This window comes from Tachysurus vachellii, chromosome 16 (assembly GCF_030014155.1).
Source record: "Tachysurus vachellii isolate PV-2020 chromosome 16, HZAU_Pvac_v1, whole genome shotgun sequence".
NCBI classification, from domain to species: Eukaryota; Metazoa; Chordata; class Actinopteri; order Siluriformes; family Bagridae; genus Tachysurus; species Tachysurus vachellii.
In genome coordinates, this window is record NC_083475.1 from 1,716,256 (window position 1) to 1,738,429 (window position 22,174).

The 22,174-nt window shown below is 41.0% G+C and overlaps 2 protein-coding genes across 3 annotated transcripts in view; both read right to left on the reverse strand.

Moving 5' to 3' along the window:
* LOC132858837 (NACHT, LRR and PYD domains-containing protein 12-like) overlaps positions 1 to 22,174 on the reverse strand; it is a 379,445-nt gene that overhangs the window by 95,410 nt on the left and 261,861 nt on the right. The window lies entirely within an intron of this gene.
* The window catches only part of LOC132858958 (NACHT, LRR and PYD domains-containing protein 12-like), a 57,878-nt gene that overhangs the window by 28,931 nt on the left and 6,773 nt on the right, over positions 1 to 22,174 (reverse strand). The window contains exons 2-7 of the mRNA XM_060889506.1: positions 9,917 to 10,051; positions 9,589 to 9,705; positions 9,356 to 9,472; positions 9,126 to 9,242; positions 5,746 to 5,796; positions 3,728 to 5,512 (exon numbers count right to left, since the gene is read on the reverse strand). Coding sequence (XP_060745489.1) covers positions 3,728 to 5,512; positions 5,746 to 5,796; positions 9,126 to 9,242; positions 9,356 to 9,472; positions 9,589 to 9,705; positions 9,917 to 9,969 — 2,240 coding nt within the window. The 5' untranslated portion in view covers positions 9,970 to 10,051. The remainder of the gene's footprint in view (positions 1 to 3,727; positions 5,513 to 5,745; positions 5,797 to 9,125; positions 9,243 to 9,355; positions 9,473 to 9,588; positions 9,706 to 9,916; positions 10,052 to 22,174) is intronic.

The following is a 22,174-nucleotide window of genomic DNA, read 5'->3' on the forward strand; positions in this document are numbered from 1 at the left end:
AGTTGAACTAGACACACATATATTTTATAGGTGCAGCCTTTAGATACTTAGCGGTAATAGTGATGAAAATGAAAAGCAGGCGTCCGTGAGCTCCTACTGCACAGAAAAATAAATAACTACAAAACAGTTTTTTAATAAATGCGTGAGAATAAAACCTTAAAGTTTTAATAGTCATTATTAAAAATGAGGTACATAAAGAAAAAGAAAAATGGATTTTTAAAATCCATTATAAAATGTATCGTCCCAATTGTTAGTTGATAAACCATTTTACATCATTTGAGCATGAACTAATGTATAGAGAAAATAAATTTCAACCAATTTTACTGTGGAATTTTTTAATAATCCCTCAAAATCATCATTCATTCATTCATTCATTCATTCATTCATTCATTTTCTACCGCTGCTCAGGCATCATTGGGCATCGAAGAAGGATACACCCTGGATGGAGTGCCAACCCATCGCAGGGCACACACACTCTCATTCACTCACACACTCACACACTACGGACAATTTTCCAGAGATGCTAATCAACCTACCATGCATGTCTTTGGACCGGGGGAGGAAACCGGAGTACCCGGAGGAAACCCCCGAGGCACGGGGAGAACATGCAAACTCCACACACAAGGCGGAGGTGGGAATCAAACCCCCAACCCTGTAGTTGTGAGGCGAACGTGCTTCAAAATCATCATATCTTTTACAAATTTAAAAGTGTTAATTGATAGAACTCACTCAGATCACTCATAATGACCTACTCTTTGCTCACAATAAAGATAAAATAATTCTGCTCTGAAATTCTGAAGTAATTTTCATTCAAACTAGATATTTCTGTCTATTTTATTCAACCAGATTGAAAATTTGATCCATTATAAAATGAACATTTCGAGATGTTAGTTGCTCAAACCAAATCAGATCACTTAAGAATGCCCTCCTCTATGCTCACAATAAACATCTAAACAATTTTACTGTAGGATTTTGAAGTAATAGCTCTTCAAACTCACAGTCTATGTTTTAATATTTGTTTTAAAATAATTGACATTTTGATTCATTTCATAATGGCCTATTCTATGGTCACTATAATGATCGAGCAATTTTATTGTGGAAATGTTTAATATTTGCTCTTTAAATTTTTGCCAGGAGGCACATTTAATCCACGATAAAATAGATATTTCAAAATAATTCTACTGTGCGAATTTAAAGTTATATTCTTTCAAAGTTACAATGTCTGTAATCCTTTATATTACAGACATTAATTAAATTTAAAATGTTAATTGTCACATACATAAACATACACAGTATGACATGTAGTGAAATGTGTTTTACGTCTGTTCCTTATTTTAGTAAAGCAGAATTATAAGAAAAATAGCAAAATGGGTAGAACTACGGAGTAAAATTAAAATGTAGATACAGTAAAAAATAAAAGAATTAAAAATAATTCTGTACAATGAGCAGTGAATGGGATGGAATATCGATAAGTAGGTTATATATAATTTACATATATACAATCATTGCATATATAATTCTACTAATTAACTTTAAGCCATAATAAAAGGCTTGATTAATCTTTATTTTAAGCATAGATTAGGTCATCCAGAAGTGATATGAGTCAGTTTGATCAACAATTAATGTGAATTTTCCATTTTATAATGGATTAAATGTTGCCCACTGGCTGACTTAATTTATGTCATCAATGTAATGATTTTAAAAGTGAATTACTAAACAATTCCACAGTAAAATTAGCTAATATATATTCTTAGCATAGAGTAGATCATTTCAAAGTGATCTGAGTGAGATTTTTCAACTAACACTTTAAAATTTCCATTTTATAATGTAAAGTGTACTTCCTGGCACAATAATATTGCCAGATATTGTGCTTTTAAACAGGAATTATTAATGAATTCCACAGTAAGATTTGAGCGTAGAGTAGGTCATGCTAAAGTGATGGGAGATTTTTTTTTAGTTTTATAAACTTTCAAAAATTGAGGGTTCATGGTGTAGCATCAAGACTGAATAATGTCTTAAATTCTTTAATGTTGTAAAGCTCATTTAACTCAGTAAACACACGATAAGAGCTAACAAATAAGAGAGACAAAAAAAATGAATTTACCATTTTCTTACAATAATCTTACATACACAACTTTACATGAAATCCACAAAAATTAGCCACTTCCACTTCAATGAAATATTGACCAATATCAAATAATATACTTAACTCAAATAATATCTCTGACAAGTGCTCAACAATTCCTTTTAACAAAGATGAAATATTTAAATTATCACCGTTATGTATTGTGTCATTATTATAAAGGAGACATATCGCTAGCATGCTGTATAAATCAATTTAATCAATTTACAGTTCATGCTGTCTATTTTATAATATAAAAAAATTAACTATAAAGACATCGCAACAATAAATCTGAACCCAAATGAGACTCACACCAACCTTGTGCCTCCTTCAGTCAGGTACCGAAACAAACAAACGTTCCAAAAAATGTCTTTTAAGATGCAAACATTACATTACTTTGTTTTTACTCCTCACTGTTTATTACGACATTAGGTCCCTTTTATTGTCATTTACACATGGGCATATAGTGTTTGGGGAACTGGGATGTTTAAATGATAAAGCATTTCATAATTCATAAATATTGTAAGGCTTATATCACTGTGGAATGTAGAAGAGTCTAAATCAATAATTATTTTAGTTTCTAATAGATATTATAACTCAAATATTATATGAAATAAACTTTCTAGGGATGCGTCCCTTATTTTTCCCTCACTGAAGGTGGGAACCCTAATCTAAAGTAAGAAATGTTAGACTAGTGTTAAGTTAAGCTGTTAAGTTGCAGCTCAGCAGCCTGTTGACTTGAAGATAAATCACTGCTCAGGTGATCAAAACCTCCATCACCTAAAGCTCTTTACAGAACTGCAGCAACCCAAATGATCAGAAGCAATTATTTATTTTATTATTAAAGAAAATAAATTATTTTCTTATTCCTAAACTTTTACTATACTCAGAAGTCCAGTGGTCATTTTACAAATCAAATGAGTGTGATGAAAAATGACTAAACACGGTATACACATAGAAACTGCTTTGGTCCCATGATGGCTGCTGATACTGGTCTCTTAGCAATTCTTGTTCTGTAAACATTTTTATAATAATAATAATAATAATAATAATAATAATAATAACAATAATAATAATAACAATAATTATAATAATTATTATTGTTATTATTATTATTATTATTATTATTATTATTATTGTTATTATTATTGTTATTATTATTATTATTATTATTATAGTATTAATGAGTAGAAGTCTTTGCAAAGTCAGCTTTCTATGAAAGACCATTTCCACCTCACAAATAAAACTTAATAATTACTAAAAACTTTTTGGGGATTAGAATTTTTCAGTACTGCAGTAAACATGGTTCTTTGTGTCTGGTACACAGGTGTGTTTAATATACATCAAACATCATACATAAAACCAACATTAACTTCCTATTTATTTTAAGATAATTAAGATAAGATATATTAAGATAAGTCACAACTACAAAACTTCAAAAATCCCTCATATGTAATCACCTGTTTCTACATGTTTAATAGCTGCCCTTCAGTATAATTCATTTTTTAATGCAGTTTTTATTCCCTAATTGATCTATTTACATTTCCATTAAATTTGCTTCTCTAACACTGTAACAGTAGAACAGTTATATTCAGATTTACTTACATTGCTTTACTGGATGCTTCAATCACAGGCATCATTTTCAGAACAACATCTTCTCTTATCTTATCTGTACTGAAATATTTACTCAGGTCAAATTCATCCAGCTCCTGTGCTGATGTCAGTAACACAAACACCAGAGCAGACAGATGTGAAGAAGAAAGTTCACTTTGTTTTCCAGATTTCAGGTAGAGTTGGATTTCCTCCACTAGAGAATTATCACCCAGTTCATTTAGACAGTGGAACAGATTGATGGATTTCTCTGTAGGAAGATCTTCACTGATCTTCACCTTAATGTACTGAACTGTTTCCTTTATGCTCTGTGAGTTACTTCCTGTCTGTGTTAGTAAAACATGTATGAGTTTATGATTGGAGTCCAGTGAGAGACCAACAAGAAAGCGAAGGAAAATATCCAGATGTCCAGTCTGGCTTTTTAAAGTATGATCTACAGCACTGTTGTGTACATCTGAGATTGTATTTTCTTTCATCCACCGGTTAGAATCTTGATTCTGTTTAAGAACATTTCTCTTCTCCTTCATGAAGGTCAGGTGCACATACAGAGCTGCGAGATGCTCCTGAATGCTCAGATGAACAAAGCAGTACACTTTACTCTGGTGAAGCCCAAACTCCTCTCTGAAGATCTGAGTACACACACCTGAGTACACTGCTGCTTCTCTCACATCAATACCACACTCTCTCAGGTCTTCATCATAGAAGATCAGGTTCCCTTTCATCAGCTGCTGAAAAGCCAGTTGTCCCAGTTTAAGAAGCATTTCTTCATCACTCTCCTGCTTCTTTGAATATTTTTCTCTTATGATGTTTATCTGAATGATGAGGAAGTGTGTGTACATTTGAGTCAGAGTCTTGGGGATCTCTCCACTCTCTGCTTCACCCAACATTCTCTCTAGAACAGTAGCTGAAATCCAGCAGAAGACTGGGATGTGACACATGATGTAGAGGCTTCTTAATGACTTCAGGTGTGTGATGATTTTATTAGCCAGGCTCTGATCACTGATCCTTTTCCTGAAGTACACCTCCTTCTGTGGGTCATTGAACCCTCGTACCTCTGTTACTCGAGCCACACACTCAGAGGGGATTTGATCAGCTGCTGCAGGTCTGGAGGTGATCCAGATGAGAGCAGAAGGAAGCAGATTCCCTTTGATCAGGTTTATCAGCAGCACAGGCACTGATGCTGATTCAGTTACATCACACACTCTCACTGTGTTCTGTAAATCTAGAGGAAAACGACACTCGTCCAATCCGTCAAAAATGAACAGAACCTTTCCCAAACTGAATGTTTCTGTTTCTTTTGTTTCCGTAAAAAAGACATGAAGGAGCTCCATCAGACTCAGTTTCTGGTCCTTCATCAAGTTCAGCTCTCTGAAAGGAAGTGGAAATATGAGTTGGACGTCCTGATTTACTTTCCCTTCATCCCAGTCCAGAATGAACTTCTGCACAGAGACTGTTTTTCCGATGCCAGCGACTCCCTTTGTCAGCACAGTTCTGATGGGTTTGTCTTGTTCAGATAAAGGCTTAAAGATGTCGTTGCATTTGATTGGTGTTTCCTCTGTTGTTCTTCTCCTGGATGCTGCCTCGATCTGTCTCACCTCATGTTCATTATTGACTTCTCCACTGTCTCCCTCTGTGATGTAGAGCTCTGTGTAGATCTCATTCAGGAGTGTTTGGGTTCCCAGGTTTATTATCACTCCATTCAAACACTGAAATGTCTTCATTAGATTTAATTTGAACTTTTTCTTGAATTCATTTAAAGCAGCAAATTCTGGGTCCTGCCTGTGATATGGTGAAACAGGAAGATTTGGTGAGAGACGGACCTCAATTATTACAATTTAAGATCACTATTTTCTGACTGGTTACCACAGATAGGCCTTTATGATGTTGTCACAATGTGTTTTCCTTCATCTACTGTATGTTTTCTATAATCTAATCACTCTGTAGTTAATAACAGCAGAGAGGTTTATAATATCAGTGTGTCAGTGTCACAGTCATGTTGGTTTTGATCTTACCCTGTATCTGTGATCTTCTTTTCTGTACTGTTTCCTGTCTTCTGTAGAAAACTGTGAATGAAAATTGTAGTTGATTATTTCATCAGTTCACAATACAGTAGTGGTAGTTCCCTTTCGAGGGAATTTGGCGCTGCATCAGGGCTGATGCTATGGGAATGCTTCTGTGATGAAGTTGTGTCTGAAACTCTATGTGCAAACACGGCAATTTAATGGCTCGGGAAGGACACGTGACGAAGTGATTAGGGGCCAGTAAGTCTATATAAGGGCATCTACGTCACATTACTCCAGCTTCTTTGTCTTCAGGAAGCGCTCTGTGTATGTGTGTCAATTATTTGTCCTGTCTGTCTAGTGCAGGGAGAGAAAAATATATATATAAATAAGCCAGGTGAGAAAAACAATAATATTTTGCAATCTAAGCATTTTAAGAGATGCGTGCATCTGTGCCCCCGCTTATCACGTGGGGACAACACGCACTGTCTTTGTTCATTGTTCACCTTGTTTGTTTGGGAGAGGAGCATGCCCGGTCGGCTTTCGAGGGAGCCGGCTGCATGGATTGTGAGCGATTCCCTCTGCATACTCTCCGATCCCGCCTGGCTGTATTTTCAGCTTCGGCTGCGCCTCGTAGTTCAGGTCTTCGATCATGGGGTTCGCAGGTTGACTTAGCGGAAGGTCCACCAGTCCAAAGTATAAGACGGGTATTTCCCTTTCTCTTGCCCTCTCCCCTGACTCCGTTCGCTCGGTTTTGGCTTTTGGGAGCTCGTGCTGTGATTTCTTCAGACCCAGAAGAGAGCATGCTGCTTTCCACGTCAGGCTCCAAGGAGCTCAATATGGGTGGGCAGGGGCTGAACAGCTAACACAATCAGTGGCGTTCGAGGAGCTCCTTGAGGTGGTGACATGCTCTGGGTCTAGGATAAAATTAGATTGGCCTGAAGAGGGTGTTAATGATGTAATGAGTGACCGGTGAAAGCTATTCGGCTAGGCCAAGGCCTCTCTGTCGCTGAGGCACAGAGGGTGCTTGGCCTCATGTAGGCAGCAGCCAAAGTTATCCCTTTGGTTCTGCTCCACATGAGGCCATTCCAGCTGGAAGCCCCCTTTGAGCCCATGGAGTCAGCCTCTGAGAAGTTTCTGACCCTGAAGTTGGCTCTGCTCCTAGCCTTGGCCTCTCTCAAGAGAGTGGGGGATTTGCAGGCCTTGAATAAGGGTAATCCAGTTTCCGAGCAGTGCCTGGCACACTGGGTGGTGGAGGCCAACAAGCCTATGAGGTGAGCGGTCTTGCCTCGCCTCTTGGCATAAGGGCTCACTCCACTAGGAGTATTGCCTCGTCCAGTGCCTTGGCCTGGGGTGTCCCCCTTGAAGATATTTGTAGGGTACCCACGGCGTGGGTATTAGCATTCCCATAGCGTCAGCCTTGATGCAGCGTCTCGTTCCCTTCTCAGGGAACTGGGTTACATATGTAACCTTGTGTAGTTTTCTCTGTACTTAATACCACATGACTATAGAACATTATGAAACTGCAAAAAAATTTCTGTTCCTATTTTAACTTTAGTTATTCTAGGTTTATTTTTGTGTGTCTGTTAGGGATGTGACTGAATCCATCACTCTGAATGAACAGGTAATGTGTTCTAAACAGATACAAATACAGAGAGTTTATAAATCATGTCAGAAAGGTTCACAGGTATAAAATCCCTAACTATAACCAGTATAACACTACAGCCTGAATGTGACACCAGTCAATTACACAAAGGGGCAATTAATCTTCACCAGTCCACCTACAGGTATGTGTTTGGGAGGTGGGAGGAAACTGGAGAACCGGCTGGAAACCTAAATGGAGAAGGAGAGAACATGTGAAACTCTATAAAGACAGACACTGGTGACCCTGGCACTGTAAGGCAGCAACATGTGTTTCATCAAAACAGGATTTATTCAATAATAAAAACACATTTGTAGCCTAGTGGTCTAAGTCTTGGACTATTGATCAGAAGTTTGTGAGTTTGAATACCAGGTCTGCTACTGCAGGGCCCTTGAGCAAGGCAGGGAGTTGTACAGTATAAAATGAGATCTAAATGTTAGACACTCTGGATACGGGCATCTGCCAAATGCCATAAATGTAAACATTTCTGTCAATCTGCAGATACTTTCATGATCTTTCACTTCATTCAGTGCTTTTCTCTGTCTCAGAATTAAGTCTCAGATTAAAGGATTAAGTCTGTGCTTTAATGCCCAGTACATGATTTAAGAAAAAAAAACAGTCATTGCCTGTGTCCATATAATGGTATATACAATCACCATAAACACAAAACTCTTCATGGACACAACACCAACCGATGGTGATCTCTTTCCCTGGAGTTTAAAACAAAAACATATCCTTAATTTATCCTTGATATTAATTTTAAAATCAGTGTTGAATATTTACATTACATTTACTTAAATTAGCACTACATGTATTTCTGTGTGTAACTGAAAGTATTGTATTATCATTAAAACTTTATAGTATAATATAAATATCATAACTATCAAAACTGCAGCTAATGACTGTGTAAATAAAATTTTACAGCTTTTTTATAAATTTTATAGCTAACACAATAGTGTATTAAAAATTCTTATTCTTATTAAAGAATCTTATGCCTGGGTATAATTCATTCATTCATTCATCTTCTACCGCTTATCCGAACTACCTCGGGTCACGGGGAGCCTGTGCCTATCTCAGGCGTCATCGGGCATCAAGGCAGGATACACCCTGGACGGAGTGCCAACCCATCGCAGGGCACACACACACACACTCATTCACTCACGTAATCACACACTAGGGACAATTTTCCAGAGATGCCAATCAACCTACCATGCATGTCTTTGGACTGGGGGAGGAAACCGGAGTACCCGGTAACCCGGAGTACCCGGAAACCCCCGAGGCACGGGGAGAACATGCAAACTCCACACACACACAAGGTGGAGGCGGGAATCGAACCCCGACCCTGGAGGTGTGAGGCGAACGTGCTAACCACTAAGCCACCGTGCCCCCCCCTGGGTATAATGTCACTGAATAAATGATGCTAAGTGGTGGTCTAGTCTGCAATGACCAAACATTCAGTGGACCAAAAAGAGTATTTGGACATTTAAGGTATACTTACAAACATGAATTTCACTGCATTAAAAACTACACATCAAACTAAGTGTCATTTATTTTAAAAGATACCACGAGCTCGCTTTAAAAAAAAAAAAAAACAGACTTCAATATTAAGAATTTAATTACTGAATTTAGACACAGGCTTCAATATAGATCATAATCAATGTTTTAGTATTTAGTTTGTAATCCTGTTTATCTAGATAAATTTTCCTTAAGTGTGACTTTAGCAGAGACATTAACAGTGAGGAGACGTTACCTGTGTAGAAGTGATGAGTCTCCATTTTTAAACACAGGAGGATGATCCAAAGACCAGTCACTCTTCATGGAGATACAGCTGTGTGTTGGTGATTTTGATCTCTTTCTCTGGATTTTACTGTACAACATTATACACAGTCCTTTAGTCATTTATATATACTCTTTATTTTACTTACAGTATATTACCCTTTATGTGTGACTTTAGCAGTGACATTAACAGTGAGATGTTACCTGTGCAGTAGTGATGAGACTCTATCTTTAAAGTTCAGAGGACGATGCATAGACTGGTCACTCTTCATGGAGATACAGCTGTTTGTTGGTGATTCTGATCTCTTTCTCTGGAGTTTACTGTACAACATTATACACAGTCCTTTAGTCATTTATATACACTCTTTATTTTACTTACAGTATATTACCCTTTATGTGTGACTTTAGCAGTGACATTAACAGTGAGGAGACATTACCTGTGTAGAAGTGATGAGACTCTATCTTTAAAGTTCAGAGGACGATGCATAGACTGGTCACTCTTCATGGAGATACAGCTGTGTGTTGGTGATTCTGATCTCTTTCTCTGGGGTTTACTGTATAACATTATTCACAGTCTAGTCATTTATATAAACACTTTATTTTACTTACATTAAACAATACATTTTTACTGTGAATTAGTGACTGTTAGATGTGTATAGTTATATACTGTAATAGTAAAACATTTTGTTAAATCATTTCATATTTACTAATAATAATTTAGATGTGAATATTTAATGACTAGAACACAAGGATGTTGTAGATTACCAGTTGTTTGATGGTGTAGAAACATTATCTGTGTCCAGATCAGGAGTCTCCATCTTTAAATATTAGTAATGTTTACACAAACACACAGCTGAGTCCTGAAGACTCTGATCTCTTCTGATGGAATGGATCACACTCCTAGAGACCCACAAACAAATGCGCAATTCAATTATTACATGAATTTTTATATCTTCACTCTTAAAAAATGCCCTCATTGATTTAAGTAAAAGAAATGCTTTGTTTATGTAGCACAATGAGTGAGTTGGTTTTTGCACTAGAAATGTTGCTGAGTTAAAATGGTTGAACTCAATGTGCACCTTGTATTATCCAGTGAATAAGTGTTGTAAACAGGAGTTGATGATAACGGTAATTCTGTTGTATAACAAGTGGATCATGTGAACACGTTCATGTGAAGTCTCACATGAGTTAAAGAGTGAGACTCTCACACTCATGCACACAGTCACAGTGACTTTATATTTTACATTCGGCTTCCATGTCCCAGATTGTTTTGAATGTGGAAACAATCCGTGGATCCAAGTTTCTCAACATAAAAGACATATATGTTGCCAGTTCTTCACAAGCCATAATTCCCATGCAGGCATGTGCTTCAGAGTGCAGCAACCCTGCCTGTGTGAAGCAGAACTAGAAGGTGCAGGATCCTTCTACAGGAAGAACTTCCAAGTGATTGAGAATCTCTTAAAAAGTGACTATAAATAATGAATATAGGATATAAATAAAGTTATATAATAGGTTACTTAATAGGACTTTATAATTAAGATGTTTTATGGTTATTGGGCAAATCAGATAAATGAAATGTTTTATTAGTTTAATAGGGTTAGTTTATTATTAATCTGTGATGCAATATATTTGGCACTTCACTATGACTGAATAATTGCTTGACTGTATAATTGATACATTTTTTCAGTGTGTGGCTTGACTGCAGTGATTTAGTTCCCTTTCGAGGGAACTCGACGCTGCGTCAGTGCTGACGCTATGGGAACGCTTCTGTGAGGAAGTTGTGTCTGAAGCTCTGTGTGCACACACGCCATTTTAATGGCTCGGGAAGGACACGTGACGGAGTGATTACGCGCCAGCAAGTCCATATAAGGGCATCTACGTCACACTACTCCAGCTTCTTTGTCTTCAGGAAGCGCTCTGTGTATGTGTGTCAATTGTTTGTCCTGTCTGTCTAGTACAGGGAGAGAAAAAATTATTTTAGGGAAAGCTAGGCAAGGAAAATAATATGTTGCAAACTAAGCATTTTAAGAGATGCGTGCATCCGTGCCCCCGCTTTGTCACGGGGGACGACGCGCGCTCTCTTTGCGTCGTTTGTTTGGTGGAGAAGCATGCGCGGTCGGCTCTCGAGGGAGCCGGCTGCGTGCATGGTGAGGGATTCCCTCGGCATATTCTCCGTTCTCGCCTAGCTGAGTTAGTGGAGACGGAGCAAGAGACGAGTTCCCTTTCTCTTTCCCTCTCCCCTAACACCCTTCGCTTGGTTTCGGTTTCGGGAGCTCGCGCTGCGATTTCTCCCGACCCGGAAGTGAGCATGCCGCTTTCCGCGTCGAGCTCTGAGGAGCTCGATGTGGGCGTGGGGGAGCTTCCCCTCTCCGAACAGCCGACAAAATCAGCGGCGTTCGGGGAGCTCCTCAAGGCGGTGACGCGCGCTGTGTCTAGATTAAAATTAGATTGGCCGGAAGAGGAAGTTAGTGTCGTCCGTTCTAAGCTAGACGACTACTTTCTGAGTTCAGGCCATAGGCCACCTTCACGCAGGCGGCTGCCATTTTTCACAGACCTCCATGCTGAGGTGTCGAGGTCGTGGAGAAGTCCATTTTCAGCGCGTGTTTTTTCCCCTGCCATGTCTGACCTTTCGGCCATTATAGGGCTTGAAAGCCATGGGTATGGGGCGATGGCAAGTTTGTAGAGACGCTTGCGGGCTATCTCTCACTTACATCAACTGCATGGCGGAAGCCTGCCCTTCCATCCAAGCCATGTAGAACCACTTCAGCCCTTATGGGTAAGGCCTACGTGGCAGCAGGCCAAGCATGTGTGGCCCTGCACACCATGGCGGTTTTGCAGGCCTACCAAGCTGACCTGCTTACAGACCTCGACGGTGGCGAGGGATTGGAACCTCAGGTGGTGTCTGAGCTACCGCCGAGCCACTGACATTGTGCTCCCCCGCCGCCGCGAGCAGCCTGGGCCATCTTCCAAGTCGGGGACCTTAGGTCCATCATCTTGGCCAGGCGGGCTACAAAGGAGCCCTGATGCTTGAGGGCTGGGGTTCCTAGGAGCATCCTATTCAGGAAGGCCCCTCTACTGCCTGCCCCGCCGCCTCTGGCGTTTCGGGGAGCAGTAAGGTCTGTGCCCGCTCCTCTTCCTTGCACAGAGCTCCCTGAGTTGGCACCTGCCAGTTTCAGGGCACTTGGGAGGTCTGCACAAGGTTGACACCACTATCAGACGGCCAGGCAGCGTGAAAACTTCTGCCAGGTGTGTCTCAGTGGGTTCTGGATACCGTAGGAAAAGGCTACAGCATCCGGTCCTCCTCTCGTCCCCCGCGCTTCGAAGGTGTGCTGCCCACGGTTGTTGGCAGGCACCAGGCGGTGTTCCTCCAAGAGGGACGTCTCTCACTTCTGAGGAAAGGGGCCTTAGAGTTTTTTCCCCTCCCAGAGCGGGACTCCGGCTTCTACAGCCGATATTTTGTTGTCCCCAAGGAGGACGGGGGGCTGTGTCCAATTTTGGACCTCCGGGCTCTGAACTGTACTCTGAAGACGTACAAGTTCGGGATGCTCACGCTCAAGGTTATCGTGTCCCAGATCAGGTCCAAAGACTGATTGGTGACGATTGACCTCGTGGACGCTTATTTTTACATAGGTGTCCTGCCAGAGCACAGGAAGTTCCTCGGGTTCACTTTCGGAGGCGAAGTGTACCAGTATTGTGTTCTTCCTTTTGGCCTAGCTCTTTCCACCACACACATTAACAAGGTGCATGGACGCTGCCCGGGCACTGTTTTGTCTCCGGGGCATCCGTGTACTGAATTACCTGGACGACTGGCTCATTCTGGCCCAGTCAAAGGCTGTGGCGGCCAGTCATCGAGATGTTGTGCTTGCCTATATGAGGTCTCTAGGCCTCAGGTTGGACCCAGATAAGGGTGTGCTTTCTCCTTTTTAGAGAACCACCTTTCTGGGGCTAGTTTGGTACTCCCCCACGATGCGGGCACATCTGTTTCCCGCTTGGGTGGCTTCCGTCTTACCAACGGTGAAAGCTATTTGGCTAGGCCAAGGCCTCTCTGTCGCCGAGGCGCAGAGGGTGCTCAGCCTCATGTTGGAAGCAGCCAACGTTATCCCTTTGGGTCTGCTTCACATGAGGCCACTCTGGCTCTGGCTCAGGGGTGCGGGCTTTCATCCTCGCGGACATCCCCTGAGGGTTATAAGGGTTACGCGCTGTGGGCTTCATACCCTTCTTATGTGGTAAGACCCCGGTTTCTGGCCTTGGGTCCCACTCTAGGGGCGTGTCACCATCGCAGGACTCTTTCGATGGACGCCTCGCTTTCGGGCTGGGGAGCGGCCTAGGATGGCCGTCCTGCCCAGGGTCTATGGGAGGGCCCTTATCTCTCGTGGCACATAAACTGCCTGGAGATGAGGGCTGTGTTTCTAACAGTTCCTTCCACACCTCAGGGGCTGCCATGTCTTAGTACAGACAGACAGCACTGCGGTGGTTCCCCATATCAATCATCAGGGCGGTCTGCGTTGTGCCCCCGTTTCAGGTTGGCACAGCAGATTCTGCTCTGAGCAGAGACCAGGTTCCTTTCGCTGAGAGCGATTTTCATCCCAGGGCATGTAAATCTGGAGGCAGACTTCCTGTCGAGGCAGGTGCTGCGGCCCGGGGAGGGACGTCTCCACCCCACGCGTTGGAGCGAAATTGGTATGGACGTGGCCGAGGCTCCGCCCGTACGCCTCCCCCCGGTAGCTCTGCTCCCGCAAGTCCTAGCCTGAGTGCGCCACGACCGGGTCAACCTACTCCTAGTTGCCCCTCGTTGGCCCTCTCCAGTTTGATTCACGGTCTTAGCCTCCCTCCTGAACGGCACTCTATGGAGGTTCCCGTCAGGGAGGACCCTCTCTCTCAGGGGCAGGGGGTAATCCCATACCCCCGCCCCGAGATGTGGATGCTTCGGGTCTGGCCCCCGAGGGGGACCAGTTCCTAGAGGCAGCCCTCTTATGAGGTGACCGAGTCTCTACTGAATGCTGGGACTCCCTCCATTAGGAAGCTATATGCTCTGAAGTGGAGGCTTTTTCGCCTCTGGGACGATGAACACTGTCAGGGTCCAGTTCACTGCCTGGTTGGTACAGTGCTGGAGTTTCTGCAGTCCTGCTTTTCTCGGGGCCTGTCCCACCCTACTTTAAAGGTGTACGTGGCCGCCATCGCTGCGAGCCACGAGCCTGTCCTCGGGGCCTCCTGGGTAGGCACCCTCTGGTCTCTCGCTTTCTGCGTGGTGCCAGGCAGCTGAGGCCTTCCTGCAGACCACGCTTTTCTTCCTGGGACCTCTCTGTGGTCCTGGAGGGGCTGCTGGTAGCCCCCTTTGAGCCCAGGGAGTCAGCCTCTGAGTAGTTTCTGGCCCTAAAGTTGGCTCTGCTCCTAGCCTTGGCCTCTCTCGAGAGAGTGGGGGATTCTCAGGCTTTGTCCTGGGGCAGGATATGTCCCTAAGGTGCCCAGGATGGCTGGCTGTCCAGTCATACTGCTGGCCAACTGTCCCTCGCCCCATGAGTCGGCGGGACAGGAGAGGCTGCATTTGCTTTGCCCACTGAGGGCCTTGAGGACTTATGTCCACCGCTCTAGCTCGTGGAGTAACTCCTCCGCCCCTTTTTGTCCGTCCTGGGCCGGAATAAGGGTCATCCGGTTTCCAAGCAGCACCTGGTGTACTGGGTAGTGGAGGCCACTAGCTCAGGCCTATGAGGTGCGCGGTCTTGCCTCGCCTCTCGGCATCAGGGCTAACTCCGCTAGGGGTATTGCCTCATCCAGTGCCTTGGCCAGGGGTGTTCCCTTTGAAGGTGTTTGTGTTGCGGCAGGTTGGTCCTCTCCGCCCACCTTTATCTGGATCTATAACCTGGTCTTGGACCCTACTCCAGGGTCCCAGGTCCTGCAGGGCCTTGATGGTCTGTTCCCAGTCTGCTCGTGCTCTCTCACGGCTTCTGGCACAGTCATCAACCGGTGCGTGGCGACGTGGGTATTGGCGTTCCCATAGCGTCAGCACTGACGCAGCGTCGAGTTCCCTCGAAAGGGAACTACACCAGGTTACGTATGTAACCCGGTTCCCTGAGAAGGGAACGAGACGCTGCGTCGCTGGCCACGCTCCGGGCATCCTCTCGCGCTTCCTTCAGACAAATAGAAGCTGGAGTAGTGTGACGTAGATGCCCTTATATGGACTTGCTGGCGCGTAATCACTCCGTCACGTGTCCTTCCCGAGCCATTAAAATGGCGTGTGTGCACACAGAGCTTCAGACACAACTTCCTCACAGAAGCGTTCCCATAGCGTCAGCACTGACGCAGCGTCTCGTTCCCTTCTCAGGGAACCGGGTTACATACGTAACCTGGTGTAGTTTTTACTATTGACACTTTGCACTGCCAAATAAAACTTTAACAAACCTCAAAAGGTTTAAAATTGTATCTTAATTTAAATACTTTATTCTTTTGAAATAAAGTAACATATTATTGTCTGAGAGATTAATATTTTATTTTAACATAACTTTTCCTAATGAAACATGTGGCGTGAACTCAACAGAATATCTTGAAGGAGATTTGGTGAGCTTAATAGGTACGTTTACCCTAATATCACCATTTACAGTACAGTAGGTGTTACGATTTTTTATTTCTTTTATAACCAAAAAACTCCCAGAAGGGAGTAACAACCTAAAGAGACCCTACACAGAATGATATCTAGTGGTTATTTTTAGATTTTTTAACTATTAGTATTTTTTATGCAGGAATTTTGCATTAACAGTGCAATACTATAGTTATTTTTATTTTATTTTCCTTTTTTTTTTGCATTTTAGACTTTTTTATCTGACACTATTTTATAATGCAGTCAGTCTTAAAAAGCATTTCACTGCATGTCATATGGAGTTAAAATTTAAATTTTCAATTTTAAAAGACTTCAATTTGTGTCCAAATAGTTATTTATAAACTAATCTAAGAACAATCAATCTAATTAACTAAGCAAAGCTCAATGACTCTATTAAATGTTAGCTAGAGCAAATCAGCTCTTAGTGAATCTCTTTATTTTTAATGCATGGTCTGGAAACCAAAAATTGTTATCCAGGCCTTAAGCCAGCAGATTTCACCTGGTAAAGAGGAGACTGAAGGAGAAAATTAAAGATGTTTAACTTGTCTGAACGCTTCCTAAAATGGAGTCGAGACATAGAGAGAGTCCTACTTTTACATTCGAAATAAATATATATTAACAGTCATGTGTCGTTTCGGGATGAGTCGACTCTTTCAGCCGGCTCCTTTGGTGAAAAACAATGATGAATAAAATAGTTCTTTCACAAACAACGCAGAGACAACGCATACTGAGATGACAGTATGTGTTGACAACATTTATCAGACTGTATATTTATAATCACACCCTCCAGTGTCACCCATATGAGGATGAGGTTCCCCTTTGAGTCTGGTTCCTCTCAAGGTTCCTTCCTTTACCATCTAATACCCCTTTTCCACCAAAAAGAACCGGGTGCTGGTTCAGAGCCAGCACTGGTGCTGGTTCAAAGTTGGTTCCACTGGCGAACCTTCTAAGAACCGGTTTGCCTTTCCACCGGCTAGAGAGCCATCACAGAGCCGAGTCTGACGTCACTGTATACGTGTCACATGTCCCAGCAACGTTAGCGCAGCAGCGGCAAACACAAACACATCAACAATGGCGGATGTTGCTTTACTGTTAATGCTCATGGCTTTGCGAACCTACATTAGCATCCAAACGCGGCGAATCCAACGTGTACGTGCAGCTCCATGTAATTTGTATAAACGGAGGTTGTAATCGAGAAAGTACATAAGTATTTTATCATTAACACAGAAAAATTAGCCTTAGCATGTAGCTACCTACTATCATGTGTGCTGATAATGTATCATATTGCGGTAAAGTAAAAGTGTATTAAACATTATTATACTTAAGGTATATTCTCAAATGCACTAACAGTAGCCCCGCCCCCAGCCCCTAACTCAAACGGTTCTTAAGTCTAGACCAGCAATGTTTTGGTGCTACTTAAGAACCACTTTTCCTGGTTCAGAGCCGGTGCTTTGGTGGTCAAAAAAGAAAGAACTGGTTCTAAATTAGGCTCTGACTCTGAACCAGCACTCAAACTGCCTCGGTGGAAAAGGGGCATTAGGGAGTTTTTCCTCACCACAGTCACCTGAGTCACCTCAGACTTGCTCACTGGGGATAAATACAAACACATTTAAATATATCTAATATTAATCTTGAATTTTGTATTATATTAATCTTTATATTATTCTTTATAATAACCTTTTGTTCTAGGTTTATGTTCTGTAAAGCTGCTTTGAGACAATGTCAATTGTAAAAAGCGCTATACAAATACATTTTAATTGAACTGAATTTAACACAAAATATGTACTGAAAAAGTGGATGCACAATCAAGTCAAGTCAAGTCAAGAAGCTTTTATTGTCATTTCAACCATATATACCTTTTATTACCTTCTTGCTTTTATTGTATTTCAACCGTTGCAGTACATAGCTAAAGGAGTCAACGTTTCTCCAGGATCATGGTGCTACATAAAACAAAGACAGACTTGTAAGTAGTCTTAGCCACATACTGTGCAAACAGTGCAGGACAAGACAGACAAGACAGTGCAGGACAAAAGACAGTGCAGACAAAAAGTTACAAGACAATACAAAAAGTACAAAAAATACAATACACAAAAGACAATAAACAGAAACAGTGCCGACCAGTGTAAATACTGTATGTGAATACTGAATGTTCAAACAATATTTCATGCAGTAACATTAGAATGAACACAGTAGAGACGCTGCTGGGCTTTCTTGGTAATGGAGCTGGTGTTGAGTGACCAGGTGAGGCTCTCCGCTAGATGAACACCAAGAAATTTGGTGCCCATGACGATCTCTACGGATGATCCGTCGATGTTCAGTGGAGAGTGGTCGCTCTGTGCTCTCCTGAAGGCCACAACTATCTCTTTAGTTTTATCCACATTCAGAGAAAGGTTGTTGGCTCTACACCAGGCTGATGATGCACCTTAGATGATGCACCTCCTCCCTGTATGCTGACTCATCGTTCTTGTTGATGAGACCCAGCCTATCACAGAACGCTGACACAATCAGCTACCCAATGATGATTTTCATTCAATCCGAGCACAGATATTGACTCATATTACTCGTATACTGTAATACTCGTACTCGGCAGAAGTGCTTTAACCGTACCGGATACTCGTTTCAGCTGAGTATCCGGCTCATCTCTTTTATATATATATATATATATATATATATATATATATATATATATATATATATATATATATATATATATATAAAATCCATTTGTCTCAATTAAGAAGTAGTTAAGTTGTTTGTCTGTTTTTTTTTAGTAAAGCGGTAATGTGAAGAGATATTACCCAGCATCAGCATTGCTATGCAACCTTTAAAGCAACTATGTTCACGAAGGTAAATATAGTTCCTGCACTTTCCAAAAATAAATCTTGCAATGTTTTTGACTACATTATATACCTTACAGTGTTTCTCAAAATTAGTATAAGTGCACGTGTTCCAGATCATCATGTTTTTGCCACCGTAATTAGGATTTTGTTTTGGGATAAAAAGCTCCCGCTTCTACACGACGAATCTTCTGATCACTGGGAATCAGAATGTTTGCATACGTGGGGTACCTGGATGACAGCTGCACGGCAGTTGTATCAACTAGTGAATTTAAGGACTTTAACTACGACATGTTTGACCAAACTCACGTTTATTGGGTACGATGGAAGCAAGACATCTTCAGGGCACAAATACTGATGCTTTATTGTGGCCAGCCTAAGACACACCTGTGTAATAATCATGCTGTCTAATCAGCATCATGATCTGCCACAGCTGTGAGGTGGATGGATTTATCTGAGCAAAGGAGAAGTGCTACTAACACACATTTAGACAGATTTGTGAACAATATTTGAGAGAAATGGGCCTTTTGTGTACATAGAAAAAGTCTTAGATCTTTGAGTTCAGCTCATGAAAAAAGGGGCAAAAACAAAAGTGTTGCGTTTATAATTTTGTTCAGTATATAATAAATCATAAAAATAGTAAAGTTTCTCTTATGATTTTCTTTTAGAAATTGACAGACATAACTGTGTATATAATTAAATAATATTATATAATATAGAGCCCTGTGTGTCTATCAGGGCTCTATATTATATAATATAGCTTCTAGTAGATGTTTTATCGTAACTCGTTCACTGCACAATATAAACAAATGAGTGATATATAGTTTTGTTTCTTATTTTGTTTCTATAATTTTTCAGAGAATAAAGAAGACATAGAGAAGGAATTGTCTAAAGGCAAACAACTCTGGGTAGAACCTCTTAAAAACATGGTCATCGACACCACATACTCCTTGTTCCTCGCTAAAAGAGAGATTGGAAGCTAAGACCAAAAATGTGTGTTGTAAAGGTTATATTGTGTAACGTTATTTGTGCACGTGTGTATATTACAGTGTGATGGCAAATGTCATCGTCCAATAAATATTTTAAACAAATTTCTTAGTGCATATTCATAGTTAAATAAAAACCAAGACAATTTTCTAGAGAATTGCAATTCACTTTTTAATAAAGAAAAACATTCTGGATATTCCTACCATTTACATGGCTTTCTCTCTCTCTCTCTCTCTCTCTATATATATATATATATATATATATATATAGAGTATATATATTGGGTGAAATTACTTTATACATCACCTCAAGCCAGCATTCAAACTAACAATGTGCGCTCAGAGTATTTCCCATTAAAACGTGGGACACGTCAGGGCTGCCCTCTCTCTCCATCTTTATTTGCCTTGGCCATTGAACCATTGGCCATTTCATTACGATCCTCTACTTTATTTAAAGGCATCACTAGGAACAGCATCGAACACAGACTATCATTGTATGCAGATGATTTGTTGCTCTATTTATCTGACCCTGTATCTGGTCTGCCTGGTATCTTGTCCACTCTTGATACATTCAGCTCCTTTTCTGGATATAAATAAAATTTTCAGAGGAGTGAATGTTATCCAATTAACACAACTGCTTTGCAACTTAAGCATCTGGACATGCCCTTCAAAATCAGTCCCGCTGGATTTAGATATCTTGGTGTTAATGTGACACGTAAATTCTCAGGTCTTTTTTCTGCAAACTATACTCCACTGATAACTAAAATGAAGTCTGACCTTCATAGATGGAATAGTCTGCCTTTGTCTCTGATTGGGAAGATTAATGCTATAAAATGAATATTCTGCCTAAATTTCTTTTTTATTTCTAACAATCCCATTGTTCTTACCTAAACATATATTTGACTCATTAGATAAAATGATTAATGCTTTTATTTGGACTGGGGGATCTCCCAGGGTGCGTAAGTCATTACTCCAGAGATGTACTGTAGGTCTAGCAGTGGTCTGGCACTACCAAATTTTCAGTTCTATTATTGAGCAGCACACATCCATAAGATACGGTGCTGGGTTGAGTCACCTCATTTGGCATGGTGTAAGTTAGAAGCCCAGTCATGTTCTTCCTCATCCTCTATACCTGCTCTTATACAGTATACTCTTCTCTTCCAATTAAACCTTCTTTGCATGTTAAAAATTCTGTTGTGTTTAATAATCTAAAAATCTGGTATCAATTTAGGAAACGTTTCAAGTTTGCAACTGCTTCTCATTTAGGTCCGTTATGTAGCAATCATCTTTTTCCCCTTCATGTCTGGATTCATTTTTCTCAGTGTGGTATAGCAAAGGTATACACTGTTTTCTTGACTTATACTCAGAGGGATTTTTAACAGTTTTGCTAATTTGTCGTCATTGTATGGGCTACCTGCAAGCCACCTCTTTAGATATTTTCAAGTTAGGCATTTTGTTCAAAAATGTTTTCCTAGCTTTCCCTCAGCTCCACCTCTCCAACACTGGGAAGGTTTGCTTACGTATAAATCACAACGAAAAGGTGCTGTTTCTAAGATCTATAAATATATTCTGGATTTCTGTGACCAATCTACCTCCAAAACAAAGGCTGCTTGGGAGGGCGAACTGGGACTTCAGCTTGGGGACGGGTGGTGGGATAGATTTGTAAATGGCTTTGGTAATGTCTCATGTGCTCGTCTCGCACTGATCCAGTTTAAGATAATTTACGTATGGGGTGCATTTTTCTAAATCTAGATTGTCTCAAATTTAACCAGATGTCGAGGACAAATGTGACAGATGCTCTAGCGCACAATGCCACCTGAGTCACATGTTTTTTTTTCTGTCCATGACTACATAATTATTGGTCGGGTTATTTCAGTACGATGTCCACTATTCTGGGAGTACATTTGCAACCCTACCCATTGATCGCTATATTTGGACTTCCAGATGAAGCATCTCAGTTAAACTGTATGCAAAAAGAAGTTATTAGCTTTACATAATTGTTGGCCAGACGTCGCCTTCTTCTTCAGTGGAAGTCCTCAGTCCCACAATCTCACTCACAATGGCTAAAGGATACAGCGTTTTTTTATTAGGCTAGAGAAAATTAAATATACAATAAGAGGTCATACCTCCAGGTTTTTCATAAATGGCAACCGTTTATTTCACATTTCATAGGCCTTCAGGTTTTGCAGGATTAGGTTTTTCTTTTCTTTTGTAAAATTAAAATTTCTGGTATTTGATAATTAAAAAGGGCCAGGATCCGGGGTGGCGGGTGGTGGGTGGTTTGTTTTCTGCTTTTTCTTTTTACTTCCTTTTTATTATTGTTATATTATTGTTACTCCTTTTTCATGTAAAACCAAAATGGGATTCTGTACTGTTGTTTGATTTTGTTTGCAATAAAAAGATTTCGCAAAAAAAAAAAAAAAAAAAAGAGAGATAGGTCCAACAATAATGTACTGTATTATGGTGATGTGTGCATGTCATGTGCCTCCTCAGTGACCTAATATCCTGTTTTTTGAATTCCCCTTATTTCCCAGAATCATCAGCTGATGCTTACTCATCTGCCCATGTATGGGTTTTCCTCTTTTCTTAATTTCCTATTATTTTC